We start from the raw sequence: 16,965 nt of genomic DNA, 5'->3' as shown, positions 1-16,965 counted from the left end.
CGCGTTTTATAATTGCCGGTAAAGAGAATAATTATTAGTTATTTTGAAATTCATGATAATTAAATCCTGTACTCATGAAAAGTTTTTATATCTGTATTTTTATTTTTTGTTACTTTTCTAATTGATTTAGGGCAGTTTTAATTTTTATCTGTAGGAAAGTATGCTGCGCCCCCCTTCCAAGCCCTTCGCCCCCCCCCGGGGGTCGCGCCACACAGTTTGGGAACCACTGCTTTAGTATGTTTTGTATTGTGTTCCGCGCCCTAAATGCTATTTTTTTTTTTGCGTGTCCTTGAATTGGAATATCCAGTTCAACAGGATGTTTCAATATAATATAATTAGTTCAGTAGTTGGCAGGCTCTCGGCGAGTGTGAACATTCCGGCTCGAAAAATTGGGGCCCTTCACAGGAGCCGGAAATCACAGAACGGCTATTTTCTTATAAATGATTCTAAAAGTTCTGATTGTGTTTCATTAACTTAGGAGACCACTTCCCTAAATAAAACTCCCGTCGGTGCTATCTTCAGGGAACTAATGGTAAGCCTTTTAGTGGACGAAACGAAAAATACCAATTTCCTCAAAAAAAAAGAGAGGGGGGGATCATGGACTAAAAGACAGCTTATGTACCACAGATAATGTTTCTTAAGTATTTATTTCAGGACAATACAAGGCTATGATCTGAGAAGAAATTTCTTTTTCGAAAATATGTGTACTATCTTTGCAGTACTTTTAACTTACTTTCCTAAAGAAGATTTGTGTTATTTCTTTCCTGTCTGTGAATCCACCCATGAACTTTTGTATGCTTGAACCAATCTTTATGAACCTTGGTATGTATATCATGGCCTCTGAGGCCATCTCAACGGCACATCTCACAAATCCCTTCCATCAGTCTTTGCCCCTGTATGTGTTTGTCGCTATGGAACGGCTCGGTAAAGACTTTACCGCGGCAACGAATACACGCGGAAGAAAAGAATTATTGGATGCATCGTTTTCTATGCGAGCTGTGACGTATCATAGGAAAGTATTAGATTATTTCTTCCTGGAGCTTCTTAATTTAATTCTTGTTCCTAAATTATTAATTTAACTTTACGTCTCGTAACAGATTGTTCTAGCAGTAACAGTCTACGCTTTCATGTGGGGTGTGCTGAGTTCGAATCTTGGTCACGATACGGGCTATCCTTACTGACGTTTTTGTTGGTTTGCTCGGTCCTTCCAGCTAATGACGAGATAGCAGTCCATTAGGCCACTAATGCTTCCTCCTAAATTCTTTCTAATTCATCGTTCATTCATTGTTTTACCATTCGACGATACATAATCTGACCACTGACAGTGTCGCGAAATAATCCACATTAATTAGCAGGGTCGCGATTCTCTGATTGCCTTGAGCCTTAAGTCCACAGATTCCCTCAACTTTCTGCTCTCAAACACCCTCAGTCCGTGTTCTTGCTGCCACAGCTTAATCAGGGTCTCAAACCCGGCTATTCACCTTCAGTGCTCTGAGAGACCATACTCATTTTGAGATGTCTCTCTAGCTGAAGGAGGAGACATTACTTTTGTCTCTTCAAGGTCATCCCATCATCTCTCACTACTGATGTGTAGGACTCGCTCGCTACGTGGCCGCAGGTGTGGAATCGAATTAGCGAGAAAAGGAAGTGGCGAGTGACTGACTGTAACCAAAACATTCGTCTTTTCTCCTTCTGTCTTAATTTACGGTTTGCTCCTCATTTATTCTCCTTTATTTTCCTTCTTTGTTTACTTTTTCATTCTCCTTGTTTTATTAATATTTTGTTTTTGTTCCTTCGTACTTCCTGCCCTGTTATGGATGCTTCTCATCTGTTCCACTCCTCCGTCCCTTTATTCTGTCTCTTCCTTCTTCTTTATCATCATCTATTACGCCATTTTATTATCATATTTTTTCCCTTCACGTCTCAAACTACGAACAACTCATCTTACGTCGACCCTTCGCTTCAGCACGTAATGTAGGAGACACTACTTTGCTTTCGACATTCATTTCTGTGTGACAGAATATGCCCAGGTTCACTCAGTCATTTGAACTCGAGGAACCTCCTGTCAGTTTCCTCGTGATCAGCTGCAGCGTCTGGCCACTGTCATCGCTAAACCCCGCCCCATTCTCTCGAGTTCTCTTTGATCTCAAGAAGCCGGATGTAGCAGCAGTGTGCCCTGACATTTGTTAGATATTCACAGCCAGAAAAATGCTACATGTCGCAACATCCAAATTCCTCTCAGTTTACTCAGCAAAATAGACGTAATTGTTAATATTAATCCGTTAGCAGCTAATCAGTACTGAAGTATGGAGTATAATGTTCACGATTGAGTACGTAGTTTAAAGACATGCGACATTTAGGAAGGCAGATGAGTCATTTGTCCGTTCAGACGAAACTTGACAGTTTCTTCAAACCTGCATTATTACGTTCAAAAACAATTACAACTTCAGAGTGTTCTATTGATGAATAATGTGTTGTCTTTTTATAGTTCTTAAATAAAGTCTCTACAGTGATATTTTTTTTTATTTATTTTCATCGACACTATCAAATTATTAGAATTTCCACTTATGTTTGCTCCAAAGTGTTTTTTTTTTGTCTTTTGGGGCTATATTTTTTTCACTAATCCGGATTATCGCTTAATCCGGATGACCCTCCAATTACTCGTGATTTTGTATCAATAAAACAATAAGTTTGATTCACGAACTACAAAAGTCAATAACCAATCAGAAAATTAACAGACTTCTAGCATTTTATGGAATCGAAAGATTTAATACCATTTCAATATTATCTCAGCATCTACGCCCGAGTATGCCAAATATTCTCTCCGTCCACATTTTTCAACCGAAATTGCTGTGCGTTCTTCTTGGCCGCATGTCTCATGCCCTTCGATTTCACCAAACCATGCAATATTTAGTTACAAATAATGAAGCCTTGCATAATGCAGTTATCTCCATTCTCCTGTTCTTTTCTGTGCCTTAGATCCAGTATTCTCCTTATGCTGTGTTCTCACATATCTTCTCTCCTTAGGGCGACAGAACTGTTCGTCTCCCCGCAAAACAATTGGTCTATATGTCGTCTCATTGTTTGTATTCTTAGAAGGTTGTGTCTTCCGGGAAGCAACGCCATGCATTCCGCTGAGAGTAAACCGCAGTGTCAGAGGAACATGTCGCCCCCATCTTCAGCTTTGCTTGCTACCTACATGGTGCTGGTCTCTTGTTTGGCATTTTCTTGGATCCTGAAAACGGAGGCGACATATCCCTTCGAGACGTCTGTCGATTTTCTGATACATTACTGTGTTATATGTCGGGAGATAGAATCTTTCATAACCATTGCCGTGAGAACGTCAGGTTCTACAATAATTGTCACATGTGTGAGTGACTGTAGACGGGGTTTGATTTGGTAACTGCTTTTATTGATCACTTACAATCGTAACTACAAACAACTACAGCGCTATCGCTAATTCACACAGTTTGCAGTTCATTACAGCTCACACTAATTATTCTCAGTCGTTGTCTGGNCACTAATCCGGATTATCGCTTAATCCGGATGACCCTCCAATTACTCTTGATTTTGTATCAATAAAATAATAAGTTTGATTCATGAACTACAAAAGTCAATAACCAATCAGGAAATTAACAGACTTCTAGCATTTTATGGAATGGAAAGATTTAATACCATTTTAATATTATCTCAGCATCTACGCCCGAGTATGCCAAATATTCTCTCCGTCCACATTTTTCAACCGAAATTGATGTGCGTTCTTCTTGGCCGCATGTCTCATGCCCTTCGATTTCACCAAACCATGCAATATTTAGTTACAAATAATGAAGCCTTGCATAATGCAGTTATCTCCATTCTCCTGTTCTTTTCTGTGCCTTAGATCCAGTATTCTCCTTATGCTGTGTTCTCACATATCCTCTCTCCTTAGGGCGACAGAACTGTTCGTCTCCCCGCAAAACAATTGGTCTATATGTCGTCTCATTGTTTGTATTCTTAGAAGGTTGTGTCTTCCGGGAAGCAACGCCATGCATTCCGCTGAGAGTAAACCGCAGTGTCAGAGGAACATGTCGCCCCCATCTTCAGCTTTGCTTGCTACCTACATGGTGCTGGTCTCTTGTTTGGCATTTTCTTGGATCCTGAAAACGGAGGCGACATATCCCTTCGAGACGTCTGTCGATTTTCTGATACATTACTGTGTTATATGTCGGGAGATAGAATCTTTCATAACCATTGCCGTGAGAACGTCAGGTTCTACAATAATTGTCACATGTGTGAGTGACTGTAGACGGGGTTTGATTTGGTAACTGCTTTTATTGATCACTTACAATCGTAACTACAAACAACTACAGCGCTATCGCTAATTCACACAGTTTGCAGTTCATTACAGCTCACACTAATTCTTCTCAGTCGTTGTCTGGTAACGGCCACCAACGGCAGACTTTCCCTTTAGTCTGGGTTTACGAACTACCCCCTTGCCTCACTACCAGCTTCTAACAAGAACAGCTCACAGCGACTGAGATGCAACAGTCCTCTAACTCACTCACAAATCAACACGCTCCAGTCCTTTCAGCTCAAGTCAAAGTCAAAGTCTTGGTGTCGAGCCCAATCTGGGGCTCATGACCAGATATTTATTACTGTTTGACAGTTACGGTCTTGCTTTTTATGGGCCGCCCTCTCTGACGAGAGGATGGGTCTGTCTTTTGTATATGCTACTGGCCCTTGCCAGCTCAGTCTTTCTCGGGTCAGAGTCCCTACGGACTCGCGACCATATTTTACTGTCTCAGAGGTATTCGATCCCGCCTCCACACGGGCGCCTTTCAACTCAGCTGAACTCTCTGCTCATATCTCGGCACGAACAGCACAGAAAAAAAGCGTTCCAGGAGTCCTTCTATTGTTGTTTCACTCCGCTGTCGCAAGCACCGCATATAGAGCGCCGCTTCCAAATCATTCCAATAATGTATTTTAAGAGTACGTTTCTTAGCAATGGGGGTTGTTTACAGAACCATTACTTAGCAACGGGTCTAGATGCTATAGTATGAACAGCATCCGAAATATTTTCCTGTCTTACCTGTGCTTTAAAATGTATTTACATGGTTCATATAAACTGGATTTATATAGTTCGAACCAAAATTTGGCTTATATTGTTTGATGTATGTGGAAATTCTTTCGCCCAGCGAGATATTCTCCCTTAATGTGACGTCACGGCATCACAAATATGGATTTGCACTAAGTAAGATTATCTGAGCGGTAAAGACCTTCGAGTTTGAGTCGCAAACAGATTGCCCTCCGTGCTGAAGATTACACGCTGTTTTCCTCAGTCTCTTCGTGGTAATGCCTAAATAGTTTCTTAATAGGATCATGATCGACTCCACTTAAATACCAACTCTCTCGTCTCCAATTCATTTTCATTTATGTAACCTTAGCAGATAATATAGCGTTGTTATATAAGCTACACATCAGTAGGAGAGGCAGACCGAATATGATGATCTAGAGGTAAAACTGTAGACTTCTTTTCAGGAGGACATCGGTTCGAATCTCAACCGGGAGTTCACCTATCTTCAATGAGGGTTTTCGCAGTTGTCCTCAGTCCCTCAAAACTAACGCTGGGACGGTACATCGACTGGGCCACGATGAGATTCTTCCAAATCCCTTCCAGTTCATTCAGCACATGTTATATACAGTACAGCCGCAATTCATTCCAATTCGAAAGAGTGTAATTTAAAACAATTAATAAAATCTCACTTTATGCTCAAAGTTTGAAATAATGCGAGTGCCATTATTATTATTTTTGTAAGGAAACTTGCCTTGAATTATGTGTGACCTTCAGGAAGGCATCCCTCCCATGAAGTGCAACCGTGATGTAGGAGTGGGTTCGGTGCTGAAGGAGTCGTTACAATAACCTGAGAAGAAAATGCGGATGCTTCCTGCTTCACAGTGCCCGCCCTTCCTTTGTCTTGTGATTAGGTTAGGGCAGGCCTTGGTCGATATAACGGTCAAGTAATATCCATAGTCTGGGCGTTGGAGCCTTTTGGCTGAACACAAAAGTTAGATACGAAACGAGCCTGCAGTGTACGGGCGTTGAATTGCAATCATCGGAGAGCAAAATCACAGACTTACAGCAGAAATGAAATGAAATTTCTCGGCTCGCTTCAAAAGAATATTTATGAATTGATAGAAGCTTTTTCTTCATCGCGATTTCTGTAAAACTTGCGCTAGTCTTTGAGAATTACACCGGAATTCTCAATGTTTGCCATTGTTTTGTTTCTATAATGAAACAAGGGACAATTCGAAGATTGATTAACTGTAGCCATGCCTGCTCCTAGTAGAACTCTTTTTCGCCGTCGCATGTCTCAAGTGAACTTAGATCTCCAAAGATGTTACACTTTTTTGAGCAGAAACTTTCTAAAAAGTGTCTGGTGTTGTCAGAGGTTTGAGAAAAATAATTTTCTGTAGAATTGTCTCCTCGACATAGAACTGAAAGCTTCTTAGACAGATACAACTTACAGTTCTGTGCCTTTTCGCCCTCTAGAAGAACTGATATTGGTCTGCAGATGGGTGCGAATGTGTGGTCAGACCGGAATCCTGGATAATCTCGTATTATACCTCTAACCGCATTAAGCCGTACAAATCCTTCCCTTCTCCAAATTTTCTCGCAATATAAAACGTTGCCGAGTCTCGGCTTTAGGCAAAATAAGTGTGACCTAGTCTACATAATCCGTTACACAAAGATTCTGAAAGTCGTTATTCGGAATGTTCTTAGAGTTCCTGGTAATGCAGTGGGGCGTCTGGTTTGGGGATGGATTAATCTGATTCAGTGGTGGCCACTTCTTAATACAGTAATAATTTCTTAACAAAATGTTTTGCGAAGCGATAATGACCTACTTACCTTCCTCTACATACTGTGTATTTTATACGACACGGACCATATAGAAAACACCTCGTAAAACAATATGTATTCATTGCTTAGGGTACGTGTTCACCGAGCCCTTCCCTAATGTTGTGGGGGAGTCCGCGCCATAGCTCAAGTGGTTAGTCGCTGGCTTCCCACCGCGGCGGCCCTGGTTCGATCCCGGGTCTGGTCAAGTGGGATTTGTGGTGGACAAAGTGGCTTCGGGTTCCCCTGCCAATCTTCATTCCACCAAATTCTCCAGCATCATAATCACCCGGGGCATACTACAATAGGCCAATCAGTGGCCGCCGTGCCCACTGGATCCAGTTGGGCTCCACCTCCCACTAAGAAAAAAAATATATATATATATTGTGAGGGGCGGGCACAGACATACAGTAAGGCGATTTCATAATCCTCCGTCCACTTTTTCAAAATAAAATTAAACTCCGTCTGTATACAGAGTGTCCCAGGAGGTAAAGTCACTACCCAGGGAGGTCATAGTATCGGTCATTCTAAGCGAACATTTATACGTGGTCGAGTCATTAAGTTCGTGGAATGTGGTTTTATCGCATCATATTACAAGGTATTCACATACACTTACACAGACCCACATTGGCCCTCAAAATAGTTGCCGTTGGCCGCTATGCAAGTCTGCCAACGTTGTATATAGCTGTCGAAAACATTGCTGAAACATATTGGCAGTAATTCCCGTACGACGGTTTGCGGCCATTCCACGAACTTATTGACTGTGGTAGTATATATACATATATGTTCTATTCCGAACTGTTTCCTAGACAGAGATAATTCACTGTACACTGTACAGACGAGCAAAACATCATGTCCTCACACGAGCTGCAAAGTGCATTGATGTTGACGTTGGAATTTTCGAAAATGTATTTTGCTAGGTAAACTGTACCAACTTTGTCACTTGAACAATAACTGCCGGAACCGGAAACAGTAAGTAATATCTTTTTCTTATGAAGAATTTCAGAACTGTACAGTGAGATATCTCTTTTTCAGAAACCGTTCGGTATGGGCCCCATGCACATATAATTTTTCAGCGAGATAAATATGTAAAGTGTGTGTCTTATACTCTAAGTGATACGGTGTATAATCTAGGCCTTTACGTACAGGAAAAATTTAAATTACTCTACAAGAACTGTTTTATTCTCTGATCTTATATAAAAGTCACCTAAGTGAACTCTGTCATCTCTGGAAATACAGTATTTCTCGGTAAAAGGGTTTCATACGAAACTCTTCTCTACCTGACGATGGAGGCAGCACTTTATCCCGAAACGTCAGTGTCTATCTATAGACTTACATGACGTCAGATCTCAGAAGGCTGCAATAGTGGCCATTGAGAACCTCAGACATCACTGTTCCTGAAAATGTCTGGTGGAAGTTAATATAAATTTAGGGCACCAGCATCTGCGAATTTGTGCCGTGTAGTGTGTAAATATTTACCCATGTATTTGAGGCTCGTACTGTTCTTATCTTAGAAGATCGAAGAATAAATCAGACAAGCAGAGTACATAAGTTTCTACGAAACATCGGTAAACTTCTATCAGATCTACACTGTGACACGTCCCAAAAGACAGTTCCTAAATTGTAGTCGTTTTAGCAGTTTTATGTCGAGCTTAACGGAGGGCACACACAGCTAGGCTGCAGCTTGTCGGTTGGTACTGTTGCTTAAACCTATACTCGCATTTCAGAAGTCACGTCCACAATAAGAATCACTTTGTTTACTGTATTTCTGTGCGTAAATCAAATGGAAGGCCCGATAAACATTAAACGCGAAACCCTACCCTTCTTATATTCGCGTTCAAGTTATATTCACCATATTTAACCAGCTAAATGTCAAGAAATGCCGATCACGGTAGCCGAGCGGTCTAAGGCATGTACTGTCTTCGCTCGCTTGGAAACCTGGATCACGGGTTCGAATCCCACTCATGGCATGGATATTTAGTTTGTGTATGTGAGTTTTTCTGTGTTTGTATACAGGTAGAGGCCTTGCGACGAGCTGATCACCCGCCCAAGGAGTCCTATCGAATGTGTAAAATCTAGAAAAACCGAAGTGAACAGAGAAGTTCATGGAGGTAGGCCTAGGCCTACTGGGGCTGTAGTGCCAAGAAAAAAAATATGAAGAAATAAAGCCTGTTGCGTAAACTGCCTAGTAGTTATGGGAAATTGTCACCAAGTCTTCGAATCAAGCACGGAACTATTACAGAAGTTTCACAGAGCGAAAAAGAAATCGGTCCAAACTCGTCGCATGTACTTTCTCATATAGAAGGTACGCCTGCTCTCCTGACGTAGGCTCTATATGATTTCCATGCTGTGTGTGTATCTGTATACCCCTCTCACAGTCATTAACTTTTGAATGCCTAATCCAGTATTTATAAAACTTGGTATGTATATCATGACACCTGAACCGATCTCAGCAGTCTGCATCATAAATCCCTGCCATCAATATATGTGTCAGTATGTATATCCCCTATCGTTGCTAGGCAACGGCTAGGTAAAAGTCCCCTTGTCTTTGCTAGACAACGGCTCAGTAAAAAAACATTCCCGCGACAACGAATACATACACAATAATAGAAATATTGTTGGACATATCGTTTTCTATGCGGTCCATGTCGTATCAAGGAAACAAAGCGTTTTGTTCTTCCCAGAATTTTAATTTTCCTGAAGATTTATCCTGTACAATTTATTTACAGAAATGTTTACAATAAATTATTGAAATTAAAATCGCGATATTATGCTTTGGAGATGCTATAAAATGCCGCTACTTTGGGAGCTAAAATATGTTTATATTTGCTGGTTCCCGAAACTGTGGTGGATAATGAACAAAATCGGTGCAAGCATTCAGGCGCTAGAGGGGTGTACAATTGTACAGATATGCAAATAGACTGACGACATTCCGAGAATCGCACTTCCATAATCGCAAGTGCTGAAGTGCATCAGAATTTTCACCATTGCAACACTTTGTCTTTGTCATGTACACTGCTTACACTGGACAGTGAGAAATCCCAACTGTGTTTCTTGAGCCTACACTGTCATGAGGCTGGACTGTACTGCTACCTAGTGATTTACGTACTTACTCATGCAGCTGTGCCTTTCTGGAGGAGCCTCCAGTTCTGCAGCTACTCAAAAATGTCCCGGCATTTTATGGAACCCGAAGGTTCATTACCGTGTTCACAAGAGCCCTCTACTGGTCCCTATCCTGAGCCAGATCAGTCCAATCCATACAATCCCATCCTATCTCTCTCAGATCCATTTTAATATTGTCCACCCACCTGCGCATTGGTCTTCCCAGTGGTCTCTTTCCTTCTGTCTTTCACACCAATATCCTATACGCATTCCTCGTCTCCCCCATTCTTGCTACATGACCTGCCCACCTCATCCTCCTTGACTTGATCATTATAATTATACTTGGAGAAGAGTACAAGTTATGAAGCTCCTCATTATGCAGTTTTCTCCAACCTCCTGTCACTTCATCCCTCATCGGTACAAATATTCTCAAACACTCTGTTCTCAAACAACCTCAGTCTATGTTCCTCCCTTAATGTCAGAGACCAAGTTTCACACCCATACTGAACCACAGGCAAAATTATAGTTTTCTATGTTCTAATTTTTACCTAGTGATACACATGTAAAACATATTACGTCCATTACAGCTGTTTTACGTCTATTTGTGACCTATTTCCTGACTCTTCCTCTTACTTTCAGAGTCCCGGATGTCTAAGGATAATTGTAAATTATGAAATATTGAAGGAACAAGTCGAGTTCACATTTCGATCGTAGAATTCATATTCACCGCTGTGAGAACCTCAGAAATTGCCTGATTTGTGGAGCACACTGTGAACTACAATGCTGCGAATTTTGCTCTAAACGAAACTTGGGTTGACAAAATAACTTGCACACTAACTTGTTAAAAACAGCGTGTACTGATGAGAATAGAATGGACGAATGCATGAGAGTTGCATGAATATGGCCTAGAATTGTTAAAGAGTTTATTGTATCATGAAGAATCCAGGGATTAAGCGGTGTTGCCATATTGTAATATACAGTTCACTGCATCTGTACCTGTGCCCTTCACTAATGAAAGAAGAAAAATGAGAAAATCTTATTCAGTTTTAGCCCAAACATTTATACTAAATTATTAATGATGAAGCGTATTTCTTACTTCCTCTTACTTCCTAAATTCGTACTCAGAATCGTTACACGCATTTGTATGCAATATTTCCTGCTTGATATATGGACTTATTTTTCTTCTAATTTAATAGTCCTCCCACAATTCTTACTCACTCCATAAATTCCTAATTTTGCAAGCATTCTGTTTCCACATATAAAGTGACGAATTCACGCCAATATGCGCGCAGTGTTTCACACTTTTTCCTCCAAACACCATCCGAAACTGCTGAATATCTATTATGTTTGCGAACAGTAATTTCATGCATAGATTTCCTGAAGCAGAGTACCAGGAATCTTCCTGGGGTAAATGGTGACCGGCGCGTAAAGCCGAAAACCTCACCGCCATCTGTAAGCAGACTGTCTATAAAATGTGGAAGCCTCGACGTCTCATAAACCTAAGGGCCTCCACGGTCTGTTACAGGGATATCTTTTTCATATTTCCGAAAATATATATGCCACCGCGTTGACTGCTGAATAACCTTCAATAGAATATATGAAACCATTCTACAAGGCAATCAGCAATTTAACAATTGAAAACTTGCATCAGATTTACATTTGGGAGAGCACAGCGTGTGTTTTGGTATTAAGCGTGTCTTCCTACAGACTACTTGGAGGCGTTAACACTGAAACAAAATCTTGAAGACTAGCTCTTAGTCTGTCCGAATTCGGTACACTGTCATTTGTGAGGACGATAATATATGGACTGCCATTATCTGCAATGATTGCAGTAAACAAATGGATGCGACAAGGCAGAAGAAATAAATAACCACGCCACTTCCTTGTTCTGTATAATGCTAAGTGTTTCCAATTGTCATAGGGTGAATCTGTAACAAGTAATTCATGGTTACTAATTTGCATAAACAATTATAATAATACTCTTGACCTAGTATTCTTAATTTGATCAATTCATCTGTGGGATTACACAAATATCCAAGACTTTCAGTGAAGAACAGTAAGCGTTTTCTGTTTCTCTATTTGTTTATATTCATACACCCGCAGTGTGGTCCTGTTTAAGCAGCTAGCTTCATCATCTTACAATGAGCCTGAGATTTATTAAGTTGATTTCGAGTATTCTGGGGTTTTCTTTGCTGAAACGCTTTCTTTGACTCCGACGCTACTGCTCGCTGTACATGACAAGTTAAGCAGAGGGAAGCAAAGTGACTTGCACATAGATTGAATTCAGAAACCTTCTGTTCTCGAGCAGGCATTCTGTGTGAACAGTCAGGTTGCAAGAGTAACCCAACTTACAATTCTGGGACAAACCCATTTACAGATTTGTCACTTATAATCGAATCTGGTCTTATGTATATCTACTGTCGGCAAAGTTGATCTCACATGGTACTAAGGGAATGAAATGATACACAAAGCCAGAGACTAGATCCATGACTGGCATGGTATCCTGAGTACGCTTTGCATCGAGGGTAGACAGTACCAGCTGCCACTCGTGGACATTGTTCATCTCCAGTAACATTCACATCCTAGACCAGACAGTGTCACGAGTTCTGTTGAGCATGCTGGTAATATTTGTCTAAACTTGGCGGCAATGAATTCTCAGATGTATGTTTGGTGATGTTTTCCAGGTTAGCAGCGTTCAGCATGGCAGCGGTGAGATGACTCATGTGCTGCTGCTGCTCCTGTGGCTGCCCCTGCTGGTTAGCGGCTCAATTTGCCCGTCGTCACCCTCGTCCTGTCCCTGCTACAACTTCGAGGACGGCCTATTTCTGGAATGTCCGGGCGCCACGGCGCGCTCTCTGCGCGAGGTGCTCATGCAAGTGGCGGGTCCCGTGCAGTCGCTCAGCGTCTATAACTTTGATGCGCAGGTGACGGTGCTGCAGGCCGAGTTGTTCCCGCCGGGCGCCGAAATTCGCCACCTGCAGATCTCGCACTCAAGCCTGACCGAACTCGCGGACAACAGCCTAGTCGAGCTTCAGGGCGGCCTCGAATCACTCAGTCTCGTGTCAGGTCACCTGCAACATGTGCCACAGAAGGCGCTTTCCGGGCTCAACGAACTGCGGGCACTTGACCTGGAGGCCAACGATATCACCGATCTGCCAAGCTACAGCTTTTATGGGCTACACCTCAAGAAACTGAAACTTAAAGGCAATCTTCTGCAGAAGACCAGCGAGTACGCCTTCGCGGGGCTGGAGGAGTCACTTACCGAACTTGACTTGGCCGAAAACAAGCTGCGAAGCTTTCCCATGGCGGCTTTGCGCAGGCTGGAACACCTGCGCTCGCTACGAATGGCTTGGAATGAGATCGGAGACATCCACGACGACGGGTATTCGCAACTGGGCGCCCTGCTCTTTCTAGACCTGAGCTCCAATAACTTTGAAGCCATCCCGTCCGACTGCTTCCACCCTATGCCGGCCCTCCGCACGTTGTCCCTATACTACAACTCAATCGAGACAGTGCAGCAGGACGCATTTCTCTCACTATTGGAGCTCGAGTCTGTTGACCTGAGCCACAACAAGATAGTATTCCTGGACGGTGCCACTTTTCAGGCCAATAAGAAGCTTCGTACAGTGGACCTCAGCCACAATCACATCCACTACATCAGCGGCGTTTTTGCGCGCCTACCCGAACTCCGAGAACTTTTCCTCTCCGAGAATAACATACTGGAAGTGCCGGCCGATGCGTTCACTGACTCTGCTCTGCTCACCGTCATCTACCTGCAGCAGAACGCCATCCGCCGCGTGGACCCCGAGGCCCTGCTATCGCTCCCAAACTTGGCGCAACTCCACCTCAGCGCCAACTTCATCAGAACAATCCCCAAGGACTGGTTAACGACGAGCAAGAAACTGACGTCGCTGAGCTTGGACGGCAATAGATTGGAGGGACTTGAACCAGGAACCTTCCGATATGTGAGCAACTTGCGAGAGCTGCGGTTACAGAACAACCGGCTCGTGGAGATTGGACGCGGGGTGTTCGACCCCCTGCCAACACTCCTGGAGCTGCATCTGCAGAACAACCTGATCAGCAGCATCGAGTCTGGCGCCTTCAGGAGTCTGCAGAGTCTGCAGCACGTGAACCTGCAGGTCAGTGTATCTCCAGTGGGAAGCCACACACACACGCTCTGCCTGAGGGTTTGACAGGTACAAAGAGATCTCATGCAGATTGCGTTACAGCTTCACTCTTAACCCCCTCTTCTTAATCTCTGGAAGTGGATTGGTTAATATCTTGTCTTATTTTTCTTCATGTTTAGTTTAATGGCGTTATCAGTTACTGAGTTTTGTTACCATGTTTAGGTTCTGTATAGGTTTTTGACAGCACGGATTAAGACTTCGAATATCTTGTCAGGTTAATCAGCCTCAAAATCGAGGACTGATCTCGGAATATTGCGAGCATCAAACAAAAATAGCTCAACCACTGTGCCATTCGGTCACGATTGTATGGGCTGCTGGGCTTTGTAGTTAGAGGTGCTGAAGTTTCTGGTTCTGGTATGACAGTGTTTCGATTTTTCTTCGTTGTGATCAGTCTCAGAATTGTGGTCAGTAAATGATGTCGCACGTTAGTGACTAATTGTGGTGTTTGGATTGGTAACTGAATTTATTGAGTAATCATATCTCTACACAGTTTCACAGATCTGCACACTTTACAAATCAGTGTACTGCAGCAAACATAGTCTATGCCTTCACCAATCCTTGCCTGGTAACGGCTCCTAACTATGAATATTCTTGAGCCACCATACTCTGTCATTACAGACTGGCGACTGTCTCGCATCTCCTCCTCAAATTTACTTTACTACTGCCAGTTTATCTCCACTTAGTTCGTCTTAGCGCAAAGCTCCTTGAGACTCACGACCAGAATATTCTTCCAACTGAACCCTGGCGGTCTTAGTCCTTATGTAACACCATCTCTGACAGAAGATGGTTATGTCTCTTATAAATATGCTTGGCCTTCTTCAAGTGTACGTATCGCGCATATATAGCACGTCATTGAACATTTTTTCTTTTGCACTATATACAAGTCCTCTTTCAGTACAGGCTTTGCAAAGCAGCTCACACCTAGCTTACGTATCGTATGTTACAACGGCAGCTTAGTCACTTGAACGGTCGTAAGCTTGATCACCACCTAGTACTCAATAAACTTTTCCCGATGTCTCCCGATATGTAGCATCGGCACGGACCACATATAAAACTCCAATCCCAACATTTCCTCTGTTATTGTGTGCGTAACCTTTTGTCTGTGACGCGTGTTTATCGAACTGTTGCCTAACAACGGCCTTCTGTTTTGGCTCCACTATTTTACCTTTCAGGTGTCATGTCACAGTAATAATAATAGTAAGAATATAAAATAAGTAAATAAACAATTCTATCTATGTGCAAATAACCATGAGCCCTTCAAATCCCATTTTCACATCTCGGCTAATGATAGAGTGTAATCAATTGGTTTCGGACACTCTGACGCTGTCGCGCCCAATTCTGCACATACGTAGATAATTTTTTTATTTTTCGTTACTGCTCATTTAGGCAGTAATGTGTTCTCCCTTCCAAAATGTCCTGTCACACATTCGTAACAAAACCCAAATAGAAACTGGGTGTTTAGACCGTACAGATCACAAAGAATTTATTAAACACGATGAAGAATACATGGAAATAGTACTGAATGAACGGGTGCATTGACTGCTCACGTCATAATACTTTCAGATATCATGCTGCTTATTATTGTCGCGATTTAGGGGAGTGACTATAGACGGTGTTTGGATTGGTGAATAGATTTATTGACCACTTATTCACATCACTCGGAACCGCAAGTAGTTACAGTTCGATCACTAATCCACACACTTTACAAATCACCACAACACCCACTAAGCCTTTTCCAGCCCTCTGTGTCTTCACCAGCCGTTTCCTGGCAAGGACTTCTAACAGTGGAGATTCTTCAGGTTCACGCGCTCAGGTCCTGCCTCGTGCAGAACTCAACTCTCAACTGACAACTGACATCTAGCAACTAACTGGGTCAAAGTCAAAGTCACATTGCGACAGACGGTCAGTCAGTCAGTAAGTCTTGATGTCGAACCCCATCTGGAGCTCATGGCCAGATATTTGTTACTCTTTGACAGTAACGGTCTTGTTTTTGCTGGGCGTCCACTGTTACGAGAGGACGGGTCTGTCTTCTGTATATGCTGCTGTCCCTTGGGACTCGCGACCATATTTTACTGTCTCAGATTTGAGACTTCGCTTTTCGTCGCCTCCTACGTCTGACAGGGTCACGGTGCAGCTATTCGACCCTGCCTCCGCACGGCTAACTAACTGGGTCGCCCCAGTTGTCTTCAAGACAACTCCTCGACACGGTTCACATAGAAAACTCCCCGTTTCCATTGTTGTAGTCCAACTGTTGGAGCTGTCTAGCAACGCGTTGCATAACACCGTTTACAACAGTAACTCTATCATTGTAGAGGCGTGTTTACCGCGCCGTTGCATAGCAACGACTCTTTTCTCCTTGCTTGTTTCTATGTTTTTGCCTAACAGCGGGTCTGTATGTCACATTATTTATTTCAGGGCCTCACTGCTTGCTTACATCGTAATATAAATCATTTTGACCTGTCCACTACTTGCTTAAGTCGTCATGTTTCATTTTAATGAGTTCACTGCCGCATTATGTCATAATGTTTGTGGTGATTCCACTGAGTCGCTGCCAGCTTACGCCATAATTTTGTACTAGTTTAACGGACTCACCGTCCACGTACGTCGTAATAATTTTACTCTCCGTGAAATTATTTTTCGTTGCTTGCCTCTTGCTAAACATTCCCCCTAAATCCGGATATTTAAGCCCATATATAAAGGTCGCAATAGGCACAGCCTGTAAAATTTTAATCAACTCTAGGGCTTGGCTTTATTTTTTTCTTTGATATTTCCTAATAATGTCAAGGTAAGGCTGAAATTTAT

The 16,965-nt window shown here is 42.5% G+C and overlaps 1 protein-coding gene across 2 annotated transcripts in view; it reads left to right on the top strand.

Moving 5' to 3' along the window:
* The window catches only part of LOC111870344 (chaoptin), a 568,027-nt gene that overhangs the window by 469,683 nt on the left and 81,379 nt on the right, over positions 1–16,965 (top strand). For both annotated transcript variants that reach the window (XM_033753788.1, XM_023862544.2), the window contains one exon: positions 12,661–14,115. In XM_033753788.1, the coding sequence (XP_033609679.1) occupies positions 12,691–14,115 (1,425 nt within the window). In that variant the 5' untranslated portion in view covers positions 12,661–12,690. The remainder of the gene's footprint in view (positions 1–12,660; positions 14,116–16,965) is intronic.

Source organism: Cryptotermes secundus, unplaced genomic scaffold (assembly GCF_002891405.2).
Source record: "Cryptotermes secundus unplaced genomic scaffold, Csec_1.0 scaffold391, whole genome shotgun sequence".
NCBI lineage: Eukaryota > Metazoa > Arthropoda > Insecta > Blattodea > Kalotermitidae > Cryptotermes > Cryptotermes secundus.
The sequence above is the reverse complement of the archived record's forward strand: the minus strand, read 5'-3'. Positions and strand labels throughout refer to the sequence as shown.